Here is a 17,668-nt window from a genome sequence, read left to right on the forward strand (position 1 = left end):
AAAAGCCAATTGGGAATATCAGAAGAGATGGCCAGATCATTATCAAAATAGGTTAAAATTAGAAATGATGAAAGAATGATGTTAAATGTGCTTGTTAAAGCTTCATTCAAAAACTTAACAAGGATGACTTCTAGGGATTCAGACACCTTTTATAACATTGCTTGGGTTCCACAAAAGTTAGTTCAGGAAAGACGTTTGCATTTTTGAGTCCTGACCCTGTCCCACGATAGTTTATGTTTCTGGTACATCCATATATTCCCAAATACCCGTCTATCCAATGTCAAGGCAAAATGAGAAAGGAGGCTGATAGTTTTCATGCTCCACAATGGCACAGTCCTGGGGGGTGAGGGATGGCGGGATGATCCCCTCGTCGCCAGGCATGGTGCCTTGATGCCTGCAAAGACCCTGCTAGTGAATTTTAAACTGACTACCAATTTGTGTATTGAACGTGCCTTGTTACCTGTGCCTTATCTCTCACTCCATCTCATTAATTATTTTTCCAGATTAAGAGGATGTAGAAATTGAGGTAGGCTCCAATTCTCCATGACCTGTTGAGACTAACAGTGACACTCATAGCCTTCATACGTTTTCATATATTTTACTGAGCTGTTCCATTTTCTCCTACCCAGTAAGATGGTGCTATTGATTAGGGCTCTGAAGCCTTGAAGTTGAAAGCCTGCACAGAGGCACTGATAGCAGCACTGACTTAATTAAATTCCCATGCGTAATTTCTAATGGACTTCACCCCTTCTCCCTCCCTCCACCTCCCACTAGGGATATTGTTCAAATGTAGCACATATGAGCCCTTCAGGAAAAACCTACATCTTTCTTACAGAAAATCTTAGCTGTTTCTGTGTATCATCCACCCACTCCTGGGAGGCAGAACACATTCGGTTTGCTCCCGACAGTTGCATAAATGAATATCATATGCATAGAACACTTTATGAGAAGCTGTTTTGCATTTCAGATCCTGTGGACATAAGGGCCTGGGGAAATTCGGATAAAGTGCAACAGAACATTAAAGCTTGGGCAGAATAGCAATTATGAGAGCACTGGGATTATAAGAGCCACACTGGAAAAGCAAACACCTAAAATGATTTAATTCCAAATAATTGCAGAAGCTGAAATTACATCTCTCAAGTCCCAATTTCGCTTCGCATTTAGGATTTCCTAGATGTTCAGTAACTACTTCTCCCTTTTCCGTCTTGGTGCCTATGTAATTAGCCATAATCTTGGCCGCCACGTAGGTAAATAAAGTTTCCATTTTTTTTAATGTCTGTTTATTTTTGAGAGAGAGAGAGAGGGAGGGAGAAGGAGAGCATGAGCAGGGTAAGGGCAGAGAGAGAGAGAGGGAGACACAGAATCCGAAGCAGGCTTCAGACTTGGAGTTGTCAGCACAGAGCCCGACGCGGGGCTCAAACTCGTGAACCACGAGATCGTGACCTGAGCCGAAGTCAGACACTTAACCCACTGAGCCACCCAGGCGCCCCAAAGTTTTTTATTTGATTTCAGTTTTTTATGTGATTCGTTTTGATCCTTGTCTACGTTTAGTCAGTGAGTAATTGTAAGATTGTTCCACCAGAATGAGCAAACCAAAATAGTTATCAAACACATTTCATTTTGTAGCCATCAATTTATTAACTCTGCCGGCTGGTGGCACTTGCCCCGAGTAATCTGTGTTCTAACCATGTCAGTAGGGTGGCTGCACCTGTCCCTGCTGCCCGGTGTGCTAATAAGCACACACACAGATACAGCCGTTAACAATGAAGTATCTTCCTTGCTTGGTTCTGTGGGGTCTCTTCTCGTTCATTGGGACCTGGTAACCGCTTTTCTCCTTTCCTGTCTGCAGATACTTCACTTCCACAGGGTCTCAGGATGGGGAAACTCTTCTAACACTCAGGTAAAGACAATACGTTCTTCTAGGGAAGGGGAATGTGGGGCTAAAATTCGAGAAATTACTGTCTCGCCGATGTATTTAATTATGCTTGCTGTCTCCTCAAAGCAGAAGAGTGTGTCTCACTCGGATTGCCATATTGTGGTATCTCAGGAACAAGTTTTGATAATTTACTTGTTAATTGGTAATTTCCCAATATTTCACCATGTGTTGGCTGGATTTTGGCAAGACAGTATGGAACTAAATGTTTTGCTTTTATCCTTCGATATCCATGGCCAACTTAGAGAGGTAAAATGAATTATTTAGCACACATATGAGGCAGATTCATTATCTCCTGTTAAGAATTTTATTCTGAGGTTAATTATTTTAGTAAAACTTTTAATTAACTTTGATCACAGATACTATTCTGAGAAGGGCAAGAAATCGTAAATTTCTGTGGCATTGCTGCTTTTATGAGCATCATTCTTTTTCAGTTCTTTTATAGCACAATATATATGTTTTATTTCATGTGTAAATGAGAGCGTGGATATATTTGCCATCCCATAACACATTTTTTTATAAATCTTTTCAATAACAGCCAGGACTTCAGTCTCAACTGAAGAGAGTTCTCTCCGACATAAACACATCCCATAGGGACTATGAGCTCAGCATTGCCAATGGTCTTTTTGCAGAAAAAGTGTTTGACTTTCACAAGGTAAGTGCAGCTTCCCATGTCACAAGGTTATTTCCACTCTGGATCCTAGTCTTGTTCGATCCATCATCTGTAAAAGGGCTTGTGTCTTTCTACAGAGCCAGACAATGGTGATTTTTTTGTTTCTTATAGCGGCTACTCATGTTCCCAGATATCTTTGAAATATCATCACTGTGTTTCCAGAGTACAGCTTTACTTCTTTAGCTGAGGGATCCCCACGTTCAGGGTCACCAGACTGAGAGGCTCCAAAACCAGAAGAGACAGTGCTCTCTGGCAGTGAGGCAGATCTATAATCGGGTGGAAGGAGAAGGCAGCTCATTTAGGGTTGTCCGTGGGCAGCGGAAAAAGTCTACCCACTTTTCCTCTAAGCTCTGTGATCCTGGGATCGCTGTGCATCCCCAGAGCTGAGTTCACCTCCTCTGTTCTCAGCTGTGCCCCGTGATCTCTCCTGCCAGCAGTAGCTTTGCAGGGCGATCACTTACAAGAGCCCCTTGTGGGGGACTTAGGCAGGTAAGGACCCTGGCAGGGGGGCAGATCGGGCTGGATAGAGGCAGGGATATGGTTCACTCGAGGTCAGCAGGTGAATTGCTCATACTGCTCGTGAAGTCTGAGCAGTTGCTGTGGCATCCCACTCACCCAAGGACCAGGGAGACCCACACTGTGTTCTCTGTGCCACTGTGCTCGATCCATGCCTTCGAGCCATCGCTGCTGTGACCACCGGAAGCTGGTTAGTAGATGCATTCAAGCAGATGCAGTGCCCATGATTTTCAGGGCGTGTGTGTTCTCCCTTTTAATTCTCCACTTGTCAGACAACCGTAAAGCTTTGCTTCCATGCCCTCTCCGGGCTAATCTCCACTTGTATCTTTGCCAGCATTCTGTGTTCCACCCAACCATCATCGTCTCCTCTGTCTGTCACCCACACGGATTCTTTGCCCCCTTCTGACGCCACTCCCAACCCTTTGGCAGCCTGCCAATTATGAGGCATGAAGCCACTTTGTTTTTTAATCTTTCCAAGAAGAAGCCCACACAAGCTTTACAGGGGCCACCCTGTATGTTCAGATCCACATTTTGTGTCTCTTTTCCCACACACACTGCCGAGTTCCTGAGGGACTGCCAACTCTGTTGAACAGGAAGTTGAGGTGTCTATCATGTTACTATTCACAGCGCACATCCGGTTCCCTTATCCAGCACTTAGTGTGTGTGGGGAGCAGGGCACCCAGAAGCACTGTGAACGCGAGATCTGACCACGAACATGGAAAATAGACACACTGCCATCTTTTCCCTCCCAGACATTTACAAGTAGAGGTAGTTATTCTAAAGAGTCCTTTTTGGGGGTGCCTGGATGGCTTAGTTGGTTAAGTGTCTGGCTCTTGATTTCAGCTCAGGTCATGATCTCACGGTTCAGGAGACTGAGTCCCAAACTGGGCTCCTCGCAGAGTGTGGAGCCTGCTTAAGATTCTCTCTCTCTCTCTCTCTCTCTCTCTCTCTCTCTCTCTCCTCTCTCCCTCTGACCTTCCCCTGCTTGTGTTCATGCTCTCTCTCAAAAATAAAAAATAAAATAAAATGAGAACTTTTAAAAAGTTTCTCTATTTTGAGAGAGGGACAGAGCATGAGTAGGGGAGGGACAGAGAGAGAGAATTCCAAGAAGGCTTGATGCTGTCAGCACAGAGCCCAATGAAGGGCTTGAACTCACAAACCATGCATGAGATGACCTGAGCCGATATCAAGAACCGGATGCTTAATTGACTGAGCCATCCAGGCGCCCCATAAAAACTAGTTTTGATTAAAGATGTAACTATTGTTAACTTTCAGTTGTCCGATCAGTACAAAGATAGATCATCTCCAATTTTTTTACATTTTGTTTTACAACAGTTTTTTTTTACTCATATCTGAATATGGATGAGTCTATGAGAATTGATGAAGATAATAATAATGTATAAATTATCTTTACAAAAAGTAAGGTAGCATAGAAGACCTAACCACCATCTCTGATACTTTCTCCCTCCTCCCCAAATCCATGCTAAATGTCTCTTGGTCAGACCTCTGAGGATGTCATTCCATTACTCCCCCAAGCTCTGCTATCATTTTGGGTAAGTTCAGTGTCCTGTGACACCCAGCTGTGAGGTCACCTTCCCTCCTTATAGTCTCCTGACCCTCTCTCTCTCCCATTACAGTAACAAATGCTCAAGCCACACCCTGAAACTCATCAACGCCCAGAATGTTGCACTCCTGAAATCTACAACTTGAGTTTCCCCTTAGTGGCCACATCATCCCATACTTCTCAGTCTTTCATTATTTCATGCGCACTCTACCTGTTCTTCAACTTGCACTGACTGAGTTCGGCAATTTTTCCCTCTCTGCATCGGCTCTCAACATATCAGCTCTCTCTTTCCCCCAACAGAACCCCACCTGGATCAACCCCATGACTTCTCTCAGCAGGTGCACCTCAGCTCCTACGTGACACTTGTGCCACGCCTGGATATGTGGTCACCACCGCAACACCCTGGGCTCCCAGCCTAGCTAGGTGTTCTCAGTGCTGACCGACAGCTGTGTGCTCATGGTCATTTCTTTCTCCCATTCCTCACAACAGTTATTGAAATCTCTTCTGCTTCTCTCAATTTCCCAACAACCTCTTATTGCCACCATCAGTTTCAACTAGGTCTGTGCCATGAGCTCCAGGTCTCTGATGCCTTAGATTTTTCTAGTTGGCCCTGGAGCAGAAGGGCCCAGTGCTGTGGGAGCCCATGTGAGGACAGGAAGTCGTGGGATTTAGTGGAAAAAAGCCTGGGCTTTCTTCAGTATACTTGCTGCCTCCCCTGGTCAGAGAATCACCACAGTAACAGGATTTCAACCACTGCCTTTGGGTGGGTGGATGTCTGGATCATGAGGGGTTGCCCGAGACCTCAGGGTGACACCCCTTTGCTCCTTAGAACGGCCGCTCTGGGCTCCTGGAATGACCAGCCAGAGGGAAGGGATGGCTCTGCTCGCCGCCCCCTCTCACCCCCACCACCCCACTGCTCTCCACCTGGTCATGACCACAGACTGGGACTTGATCCTAAATCTTCCAATCGTTTACCATGTACCCAAAAATAGTTTCCATACCTGGCACAAGCACTTTCAACTTTCAAATGTCTTTTTCTTTAAGAGAAAATTAATTTAATACTGAAATGAAATATATGTTGTAATATACACAGGATGAATATTTTGTCCTAGATAGGCAATGTGATCTTAAAGTTAATGGAGGAATTTTCAAGAGACAAAGCAACAGTATGACTCTTTCTTAAAGATGAACACATTATATACGTTCATGGAACAAATTGTATATGGAGACAAAGGATTGGACATGAGTTGTCTTACGTTTCAGCTTCTCTTCTACAGGTAGAAGCACATCCACCTCAGAATAATGTGTTTTCACTTTTTTTTTTTTAATTTTTTTTCAACGTTTTTTTTTTTTATTTATTTTTGGGACAGAGAGAGACAGAGCATGAACGGGGGAGGGGCAGAGAGAGAGGGAGACACAGAATCGGAAACAGGCTCCAGGCTCTGAGCCATCAGCCCAGAGCCTGACGCGGGGCTCGAACTCACGGACCGCGAGATCGTGACCTGGCTGAAGTCGGACGCTTAACCGACTGCGCCACCCAGGCGCCCCTGTGTTTTCACTTTTAAGCAATAAATTCCCATCTCCACTTGTCTTTTACTTGACAAAGAAAATAGAGGCCATCGGGGGGATCCACATCTAACTCACACCCTGCCCCCTTTCCCCTTCCCTTCATTTTCAGAGGGGATACTTTGTTTAATGGATAATTCATCCATTTCTTTTTGCCTCTTCACCCCCAGTTGCTTGGTGACATGTTTCTAGCAGTATTTTTCTGGAATCTCTTCACTCTACTGTCTTCTTCCTAATAGCATATAAATGTGCTCCAGGTACACATCTTCTAAATTTTTCTCTCCTTTTTTTTTTTTTTTAAAGCTACCCCATGATTCTCTTCCCTTTTCTGTACATCTCACTCTGTCAATCTAAGCTTGAAAAATCAAGCTTCTCCAATCAAGCTTCTGTATAGGCAGAATCCATTTTCCACCCTCTCTCACTGCTCTCTCTATTGCAATACACCTTCTACCTTCTACTTCTCCTGAAGCTTCTCTTACCAAGGTGACTAATGGCTTCCAATGGACACCGGGCTATGGGCTCTTGGCAAAGTTTTGATCTTATCTGCCTCCTTAGTGTTCCACACTACTGTAGCAACCCCGAAAACTTTCCCCTTTCGTGGTTTCTGTGGCATTGATTTCTCCTGTTTTTCTATCTTCTTTATCTCCATTTCCTTTGTTTATCTTTATTCGTCTACTCATCTCTGAAATAGGAGTGTTCTTTAGAGTTTTGCCCTCAGGCAACTTCCAATTTGAGTCTACTCGCTGCCTCAATTCAGGACCTTTCTATATCCCTCGGGATAAACTCTAAGGACATTTTAACAGGTTCCTCCTTCTCCAATCCATTGTTTTTCCTAGGCTGATTTCAGAGTCACCTTTACAAAATGCACATTTAATTACATTACTCTCCTCTTTACATCCTTTCAATAACTCTCCCTAAAATAAAACAAAAGCTCCTTATCCAAGGAGACAAGACATGCTCTTCCTCTGTCCTGGCTGTGCCTCCATCTGCCCCATTCACCATAGGCTTCAGGCATCACAAGCTCCTGCTGGGCTCCTGAGTGTGCAAAGATCCTCTTACTCCCCTGAGGGTACTGCTGCCTGGAGGGCTCGCCTTTTCTGCTCTTCCTCTTCAATTTCACGTCTTCCTTTCTTTCTTTCTTTCTTTCTTTCATTCTTTCTTTCTTTCTTTCAGTTTTATTTATTTAAATAAGCTCTATACCCAATGTGGGGCTCAAGAGTCACATGCTCCTCTGACTAAGCCAGCCAGGCGCCCCAACTTCATTTCTTTCAAGTACAGGCAAGTCTAGGGGCTTGGGCTGTATCTTAAGTTCAGGAAGTAACCTGGAAGCCTTCCTACTGCTTTCAGTATGAAGGGGGTGATGCGAGCAAGGGAAGCAAGCTAGGAGGCTGTTGAAGTGTTTGCGATGAGAAAGCAGTGGTAAAGCCAAGGGAATGGGCTTTAGTCGTAGTCGCTGTTAGCCTCCCCTAATCCATTTCAGATAAACTTACGTTCAAATAGCGTGCTTGCTGTGCAAATTCAGTTGCAGGCTTTCCAGCTCCCCTTCCAGCCATATTTTCTTATTTCTAGCCATATTTCCTCATCTTTGAGTGAGGAATGAGTCCTCGAGTAAGATGGTGGAAATAAAGAGACGAGTTCAAAAACAGATTTGTTATATGCTTAGTTAATGGTGTAAATACAAGAGCTGTGTATTGCTTATAGACTTACTTATTACTGTAATTATTTATGTTTTTTAGAACTATATTGAGTGTGCTGAAAAATTATACAATGCCAGAGTGGAACGAGTTGACTTTACAAATGATGTAGAAGATACCAGATATAAAATTAATAAATGGATTGAAAATGAGACACATGGTGAGTGCAACCCTATTTTTCTAAAAGATTTGTCAGTGATATGTGAATCCTGAGAATGGCCAACTTTAGAGCTGGAAGTCTTTTGTAAGACGTGAAAGGAAACAGTTCGTCCTAATCCAATGTAATGATTGCTGTTATTGAAAATTGCTCGTGCAGGGGCGCCTGGGTGGCGCAGTCGGTTAAGCGTCCGACTTCAGCCAGGTCACGATCTCGCGGTCCGTGAGTTCGAGCCCCGCGTCGGGCTCTGGGCTGATGGCTCAGAGCCTGGAGCCTGTTTCTGATTCTGTGTCTCCCTCTCTCTCTGCCCCTCCCTCGTTCATGCTCTGTCTCTCTCTGTCCCAAAAATAAATAAAAAACGTTGAAAAAAAATTTTTTTAAAAAAGAAAATTGCTCGTGCACTGTTGGTGGGAAGCAAATTGGTGCAGCCACTGTGGAAAACAGCATGGAGGTTCTTCAAAAAGTTAAAAACAGAATTATCAATATGACCCAGTAATTCCACTCCTGGGTATTTACCCAAAGAAAACAAAAACACTAATTTGAAAAGATATATGCACGCCTGTGGTTACTGCAGCATTATTAACAGTAGCCAAGTTATGGAAGCAGCCCATGTGCCCATCAGGAGATTAATAAAGAATCTGTGGTATATGTATCTATATCTAGATAGAGATACTAGATAGAGAGATAGATAGATAGATAGATAGATAGATAAGAGTATTACTAAGCTATAAAAAAGAATGAGATCTTACCATTTGCACCAATGTGGGTGAACCTAGCGGGTATTATGCTAACTGAAATAAGTGAGACAGAGAAAGACAAATATTATGATTTCACTCATATGTTGAATTTAAAAAACAAAACAAATAAAGAAAAAAGATACAAACAAACGACCAGACTTTTAAATACAGTGAACAAACTAATGGTTGCCAGAGGGGAGGCAAGTGTGAGTATGAAATAGGTGGAGGGAGTTAAGATACACTTATCTTGATGAGCACTGAGTAATGCGTAGACTTGTTGAATCATTATATTGTATACCTGAAAGGAATAAAACACTGTATGTTAGTTATACTTCAATTAAAAAAAAAATAGAATGGTGGTTACCAAGGGCTGGGGGTTGGTGCTTAAAGGGGAGTTGTTCGGTGCATTTAGAGTTTCAGTTTTGTGAGATATGTGATATACAACAAAATGTTTACCATTAATGCCACTGACCTGTTAGATGATAAATTTTATGTTTTTTCACTCACATTAAAAAATGGGGAGCAAAAATTCCTCACAATCCTAGCACCTCAACAAATCACTGGCTTCATTTTCCCATGTTCTATTCTAGTCCTTGGCCTTATGCATAAGGAATAGGTTGACCTAGTTATGTTCATAGTTTATGTTCACATCTGTGTCTAGATTTTCTTCTTCACATTCTATCTCTGACATTTTTACAGGCGACTTTGCAATTTTTCATAACCATTTAATTGCATAGACCAAGTATGAAATAAAGAATGTAAACATAACCCTTAATAATTTTTCTACTTCTTATATGGTGGAATGATAATATTTGAGACATACTGGTTAAATAAAATATATTATTAAATAAAAAAGAAAGAAAATTGCTTTAGTATTTGTCCACAATGTGGTTTTGAGTAATTTTAATAATGGGAATGCTTTATACTTTTCAGAAATCTTATCTCTTATTACATTATCTCATTGGATTGAGAAAGAATCCTGTGAGAGAAATACTGATTTTATTATGACCATTTCATAAATTAGTGACAAGCTGAATTAATATACTCAGTTATCCTCATTATCTTACACCTGGTTAGTGAACAAAGACTAAAAGGGGTTTATAGGATATTATTTTCAATGACCACAGCATTATATTTCATTCTAATGATTAATCCAGTATCTTTCTGTTTTCTTCTTGGGTTGAAGAATCGCATTAAAATTATGACATCCTACTGTGAAATGTATTTTTATATGATTGCTTCTCCTACAAGATGTGTAGTTTATCTTTCATTTTAAAATTCTCTTCATTTATCAAAATAATATATGTGTCAAAGGTAGTATCTTCCCGAAAAAGTACATTGCTTAATTGGTTGGTAAGTGTCTTGCACAGCCAAAAACGGAATTCCCGCAAATGTTCTGGTTTAGTTCAAAACAAATAAGGAAATGTATTCACTGCTATTTTGCTAATCAGTTGATTCCAAACCGAGTCATTTCTTTACCAAAGGCTGACCTTGGTTTATACTCTGAAAAACACCCATGTATTTGCTGAGTCTGGTTCTGTTTCAAAAATATGAGACATGACTTGCATTCTTCAATGCAAACATACTATAATTAGCCCTGGGAATAAGAGTGCGGTGTCTCAATTTGCTTTTTGTTCATTGGTCATTACCTCAGTAGAGGGTTACTTTGACCATTAGCCATCCCATGTTTCAAATACACTACTCTCAAACCAAGAAAAAATATGCAATTGCTTTTTATTTCTTTTAAGTTTATTTCTTTATTTTTGAGAGAGAGAGAGAGGGAGACAGAGGATCTGAAGTGTCTCTGTGCTGGCAGCAGAGAGCCTGATGAGAGCTCAAACTCACGAACCATAAGACCACGACCTGAGCTGAAGTCAGAAGCTTAACTGATTGGGCCACCCAGGCGCCCCTGCAATTGCTTTTTCTAATAACTGAGTGGGACTCTATTTAGTGTTTAGTGTTTAAGGGTATCAGATTGCTAATACGTTTTTCCATCTGGACCAATGATTAATTTCTCTTCCTTTTTTATTCAAATCTATCTGAAAATTATTCTCATTTTGGTAAGCATTGGTTCTTAATGCTGAATACTTCAGAATGCTGCCAACATTTCACCAAACTCACCCAAGTCTTGTTGCCCCTTGCCCATCCTCCGCACACTACCAGAGCACCCCTTTTGGAAGGTAAATCTGACCCATCATGACCTTGTCCTTTCTTATCTTCCAGTGGATCCTCAGCAATCATTTTCCATTGCCTTCAGGATAATCCAAAATTACTGCCAGACATTCAAGGCTCTTCATTGTTGGCCCCTCCCTCTAACCTTTCCAACCCTCCTTTCCCTAATGCATCAGAATGTGCTAGGCTTTCCCCAAACACACCGTGCTTTTCCAGGCTTCCATGTCTTCGTATAAAGAGCTTCTGCTATACGCAATTTCTCTCCACCTCGCGCCTCACCCTCAGCTCAAGCAGAGGGCCGAGCCAGAGAGGGCAGCCCTTGTCTGTGCTCCCACAGCACACTGAGCACATGACTATGGTACCAGTGTGGGCAGCTCCCTGAACTGGGCTGTGAGTCCAATGTTGGCAAAGACTATGTCTTTCATGGTTGTGATTCAAGCATCAAGAATAGGGTTGACGTCGAGCAAAAATCTTGTTATGTGGAATGAAGGAAGTAATTAGCCCTCTCAACAGAATGGAGTTCAGTTATATCTGGAATGCTGTGGCCTCGTCCAGGTGGTAAAGGTAGTTTGGGCTTACCAGCAAGGAGGGGCTTCGGGAATCCTCTTTCTGGGTTGGAATCCTGTTGCCGTAACTTTCTTGTTGTGTGATGTAAAAATTACTTACTCTCTCTGTGCTCCAGCATCCTCAACAGGAAATGGAAACAATCATAGTGCCTACCCCACAGAGACTTTTGTGAGGATTAAACCAAATCTTGCACACAAAGTATTTAGAGAGTTCTGGACAGAGTGATTGATTGCTCATAGGCTATGACAAATATCATTGTTATTATTCTAATTGTGTCATAAGGAAGAATATCATGTTCATCTTGTCTTTTTAGACAAATTACATTAAAACTTAACATTTTTTTCCTCCACTTGTTTTTCAAAAGGCAAAATCAAGAACATCTTTCAAGAAGGTAGCATAAGTTCTTCCGCTGTCATGGTGCTGGTGAACGCTGTGTACTTCAAGGGCAAGTGGGAGTCGGCCTTCTCCAAGAACGAAACCCTAAATTGCCGTTTCAGATCTCCCAAGGTATGGAAATCTATTCAATTAAGATTCTTTTGCCAATACTATTCCTACACTTGATCTTAGCCAAAAGGCCGAGAAGCGATTGCCAATAGTATTCCTTTGCAGAAATTATGATATTTACATAGACAAAGGATGGACTCATCATTTCTTTGCTCCTTTCTTCCACTGCTCACCAATGCTTTGTGGTGGATTGCTTATAAAACACACTTTCTATTCTCCTGATAATGCAGGTTATGGATCACAATTGGAGGTATCCCAGAAATTGACATTTCTTAAAATATATTCAAAATTGAGAAAGGTAATAAAGTACGAATTCATTTTTAAGATATTCTAGTTGGATGCCTGTAAGAAGAAAATGGGACAAAAGTGTGTCCCGTATTTTTCTTCTGATTCTAACTGTGGGTGGGGTGTACGGTTCTAGTAATTTAATATCGATGATTTTTCCCAAGTCAAAGTGAGGGTGCATTTGTTTCCTTTTACAGAGGAAGAAGTTATGTTTAGTAACGTTATACATTTCCAAGTGTCAGTCCTAATCAACTTTTGTAAAATATGTATTCTTGTGTTTTTTGTTTGCTTTTTGTTTTTACCAATTTGTACACAATAATCTTAGAGTATAGTAGAAGCATCAAGGCTTTGGAGTCGGAAGTACTGTGTTAGGGTCCCTGCCTCGTGTCACAGAATCTGCGTTGTCCTAGGCAAGTCAGCTTAACCACCGTAGACCTTCCTACCCTCACAAATAAGGCGATTCCGCTAACTGACCTGTAAAGTTTTTTTCAATCATTCAGCCTTTTGTGTTCATGCAGAGAAGGCTAAACTTGATAAATATTGCTATGAATACTGAAAATGTTTTCTCTCATTGGAGGTAAAATACAGACCAGTACAATCAAAATCACACAATTTTAGATGAGGTCTTATTAAAAAACCTATAGCATTCATTTTAAATTATAATTCTATTTAATAATTATTCATTACTTATTATATAGACATTTTCAGGTAAAACACTAGGTGCAAGGCCATGTACCAAGTTCTAGGTATATTAAGTCACATCATCTCTACAATGGTCCTATGCAGTAGAGACTATTTTTACCCGCATTATATGGATGAGGAAATGGAAGCACAGAGAAGTGCTAGCCCAAAGCTATACATCTGGGAGTTTTAAACCCAGGCAGTTAATCCCAAAGCTGGGAACCAATGCAATGCAATCACTATTGGCAACAGGTCAGGAAGAATCTACTGAATCGACTGGACAAAGACTAAAGACTATTCTTATTTTATTGTGAAATAAGGTGGGCTTATAAAATGTTTTTTGTGACTTGACTTTCAGTGTCCTGGGAAAGCAATCACCATGATGCACCAAGAACGGAAGTTCAATTTGTCTGTCATTAGGGACCCGCCCATGCAAGTTGTTGAGCTCAAGTATCATGGCGGCATAAGCATGTACATAATGCTGCCCGAGAATGACCTGTCCCAAGTAAGTTACTACTGCCACTTTCACTACTGGGGACTTAGAAGATTTTTAAGATATTATTGATTGTGTTTTTATACATCCACTTGATGATTTCAGGCTGTAAGAATCAGAGATTTGCCTGCTGATTCCTTTATTTGACAAATATTTAAGGAGTACCTACTCTGTGCCTGACACCATTATAGATAGATGCTGAGATTGACTTACTTCAGGTTAGCCTAAATTTTAGTTGAATATCTATGAAATTGGCACCCCCTCAAACCTCAGCGTTGGAGGGAAAAGGGTATGAGTTTAGGTCTTTGCACTTGACCATCAAAACAGTCTTGCATGTGCTATTAGAACTTTGATAGACTGACCATTTTAGGCAGGAATGATACAGTGGGGTTTTGGGCCTTTGAGCATCAAAATGTACGGTCTCACCGAGTTTCTGTGTCTCTGCGAAAAGCGTAGGTTAGGGACTGCCCTGTGACTGATGTAGCCAGAGCAACAGACCAGCACAGTGCAAGGGACAAAAAGAGGCATCCCAGGGGCCCCACAAGGCCACATGGCATCACCATGTCTCAGATCCTGATTTTCTTCCTGTCCTTCTTTCTCATTTCCTCCCTGTGAATTTGGCCTCTTAAGCCTGTGACCTGAAATCCCAGAAGCCTGGATCTTTGGTTGCTCTCTGTAGTTCCAATCAGAAGGAATAATAGACGCCATTCAGTGAGCACCTACTGTGTGCCGGGCCGTGTGCTCTGAGCCTCGTTCATGTTGTCTTATTTGGTCCACACAGCAGCCATGTGGGATAGGGAAAGGAGGCTCATGGGATTTGGTCAATTTGTCTGATAAATACCTATGTACAAATGTGTGTGTATGTGTGTATGCACATATATCAACTACCCTAAAAAGTTACATCTAAAGTTTAAAATATTTTTGTGTTTTGATTCGTAAAATAATGAATGTTGCTTGTAAGTAAAAAGAATATGGAGAAATGCTCCTCCTACCCAGAGGCATTATTTTCCATTCCATCTTTTTCCTATGATTTAGAAACTTTGCACTTTAAAACTTGGGACATGTAATTTCTACAGGGACAAAACCACCCAATCATTTTAATGATTTTCATTTAGCTTCATTTTAATTACCTTTTTGGACATGGACAGCAAGAAGAATGCCATAAAGTTGCTATTATTAAATCTAAAGTTGACAATGTAAAATATTGGTATTCCTATGAAATCAATAATTCACTCGATAATCTTTATCAACATTTTAGCGCACATCGATTATTTTAACTTCAAATAATCTACAGTAATAGAGAAAGTAGCCCATATAAAGCAAACAGTAGATAACTCGAAAGATAGATTTGTTCTTACACGTATTGTCTGAGTTTTTCTTTTCTGTCATGGATTTTCCTAATGATGTTTCAATGAGATTAATATAAATCCACTATATACCTACATTATCCTACATAATGGAATAATGAGGAAGTTGGCTTTACAGTGAGCCATCAAATGAGGAAAAAATTCTGAGTCAGAATGAGATGTTATTACCGACTAACCATGAACTGGATAATTTACACACATAAAATTTAAATTAGGCTAAATTTGATTATATAAGTTTAGGTTCTTGATAAGGATAGCTGTGAAAGGCTGTTTAGGATTCTAGTGAGCCTGAATTTGAGAACAAATGTCTATATATAAGATTTGTAATCAGTGTGCGTGTGACTAGTCTCTGATCAGTTCTCTGTATTCAGGAGTTGGTGAATTCCACTCATGAATCATCTGGGGCAACAGTGGTGCTGGAGAGAGAGCCGTGGGCTCCTAGCTGTGTAACTGAGGTGCCCACCTATGCAGTGCAGCACATTTCCTTACAATGTCTTGAACTTCAGTTGTCAAGTTGGGTAGGAGAGTGGGTTTGGATCCAAGCCTCCCAGATGGTGTAGGTGATGGTGCTGGAAGGTAGTGATCACCTAAACCCTCGAAGCTAGAGCTCTGGGCTCCTTGCCTTGGGCCACCTGGGGTCCATTGGTTCTTCCAGCAAGCTGTGCAAACATGATCATTTTCTATGTCTTTAGTGATGGGAAATGGTCGAGAAATGCTGACTTAAATGACCACTGATTTCCTTTCTCCCTCTGATGATCTCTGATACCCTAATTGCTTCACTTGCCCATTGTTCCACTTTGGCTGTATTTGTGGCTATATTTGTTTGTATGGGGGCAGAGAACAGAAATGCCTGGAAATACAAGTCACACCTTGTCACAGCAGAGCAAATTAAACAAGTGATTTAATAGAATGCTTGAACTGTTCGTGTTAATAGTTTCCCATTTTCAGACTCTCCAAAATCCATTCACATACTTACATGCAAATATCTAGGAGAGGATAATTATGGAAAACTGTCTTTGTAGTTGATGATGTTTTATCTCTCTCTTAAGCATATGGTTCTTTTTTTTTTTTTTTGAGAGAGAGAGAGAGAGTGTGTGGGAGAGCAGGGGAGGGGCAGAGAGAGGGGGAGAGCACTAGCAGGCGAGAGGGGCAGAGGGAAAGAGAGAGAGAGAGAGAGAGAGAGAGAGAGAGAATGAATATCAAGCAGGCTCCATGCTCAGTGCAGAGTCTGATGTCGGACTTGATCCCACAACCCTGGGATCATGACCTGAGTCAAAATGAAGATTCCCATGCTCAGCCAGCTGGGCCACCCAGATGTGCCTTAAGCATATGATTCTAAATTGCCTTTTCAACATTCCTACAGATTGAAAACAAGCTGACCTTTCGGAATCTAATGCAGTGGACCGATCCGAGAAAAATGAGCTCTCAGTATGTCGAGGTGTTTCTCCCTCGGTTCAAGATAGAGAAGAATTATGAAATCAAGCATCATTTAAGAGCCCTGGGGCTGAAGGACATCTTTGATGAATCCAGAGCTGATCTCTCCGGTGTAGCTGCTGGAGGTCGTCTGTATGTGTCCAAAATGATGCACAAGTCATACATAGAGGTTGCTGAGGAGGGCACGGAGGCGGCCGCCGCCACAGGGAATAACATAGTTGAAAAGCAGCTCCCTGAGTCCAGGGTGTTCAGAGCTGATCACCCGTTCCTCTTTGTCATCAGGAAGGATGACATCATCTTGTTTAGCGGCAAAGTCTCTTGCCCTTGAAAATCCTGTTGGTTTCTATTACAGTAGTTCCCTGCAACATCAAGGAACCACCACAAGGGAATAGATTTGAGTGTGACGGAAGCACGTGGTGTTTCCCTTGCATTTGCTTCCTTCTAATATTGGTCGGGCAGATGATTTGGGTGTCTTGACCCTTCGCAGCCACCTGGTTGCTTGTCCTGATCCCGCTTTAGTCTTTCTACTACCGTGTGCCTCGCCCGTTTCTAAGTTCACTCTCTTTTTACCCCCACTCATTCCCGCCATTCTCCCCTGGAGCCCCTTGCACCCAGAGCTGGGCCCCGTCTGGGAACTGTGGAGTTGCTCTGCTGGCAGTGACGATGCAGAAGCGGCCCTCGGATCTTGTCTGAAACTCTGTAGTTATCCCAGCTACTGGATATGGATATCCCAGCTACTCTGGTTTCATGGTTAATGAGCTTGGAAGGAAGCCCACCTACTGAACCTGGGTGTGAGGGATAACCTTTCCTTGCCGACCTAAGAAGACAGTAGAGCTTACTTTCACACATCTGATTTGAAATCAGTGTCTAATTTAGATGCTAAAAACTATAGATTTGGGATTAGGGGACAACGAAAATATTTCGTCAATAACTTCAAGTTGATGTCTTTTGGTCTTTCCTTGATACAGACTTTTTTTTTCCTTGATAGAGACTTAATATGTACATAGTTTTTCAAATATTAAATATCTTTTCACTACTGCCATTTGTTATTTACAGTAGATATCTCATGTGCTGTGTAGTTTACAAGTTTTTCCTCTTATTTATCAGAATAAATAAATACAACAGAGCTGGACAGTGTGATTGTTCTCCTCTAACCAATGGTGAGACTACCAGCACTTTCTTTATCTGGTAGGCCAAGCAAACAAGCAACAAGCGGAAAGAATGCTTTTTAAGTATAAATCTGATTTGGTTCAATGTTGCTAATTTATTACACACGAAAGTTACTTTTACAGACACATAGGCTGATAAGGTAATTTTAAATACTA

The 17,668-nt window shown here is 41.5% G+C and overlaps 1 protein-coding gene and 1 pseudogene across 1 annotated transcript in view; one reads left to right on the forward strand and one right to left on the reverse strand.

Moving 5' to 3' along the window:
- The window catches only part of SERPINB7 (serpin family B member 7), a 64,553-nt gene extending 47,817 nt beyond the window's left edge, over window positions 1–16,736 (forward strand). Inside the window, exons 4-9 of the mRNA XM_047828201.1 lie at window positions 1,850–1,900; window positions 2,472–2,588; window positions 7,989–8,106; window positions 11,944–12,086; window positions 13,408–13,554; window positions 16,273–16,736. Of these exons, the coding sequence (XP_047684157.1) occupies window positions 1,850–1,900; window positions 2,472–2,588; window positions 7,989–8,106; window positions 11,944–12,086; window positions 13,408–13,554; window positions 16,273–16,671 (975 nt within the window). The 3' untranslated portion in view covers window positions 16,672–16,736. The remainder of the gene's footprint in view (window positions 1–1,849; window positions 1,901–2,471; window positions 2,589–7,988; window positions 8,107–11,943; window positions 12,087–13,407; window positions 13,555–16,272) is intronic.
- Window positions 12,029–12,166, reverse strand: LOC125149763 (uncharacterized; annotated as a pseudogene).
- Window positions 16,737–17,668: the final 932 nt, after the last annotated feature.

This window comes from Prionailurus viverrinus, chromosome D3 (genome assembly GCF_022837055.1).
Source record: "Prionailurus viverrinus isolate Anna chromosome D3, UM_Priviv_1.0, whole genome shotgun sequence".
NCBI lineage: Eukaryota > Metazoa > Chordata > Mammalia > Carnivora > Felidae > Prionailurus > Prionailurus viverrinus.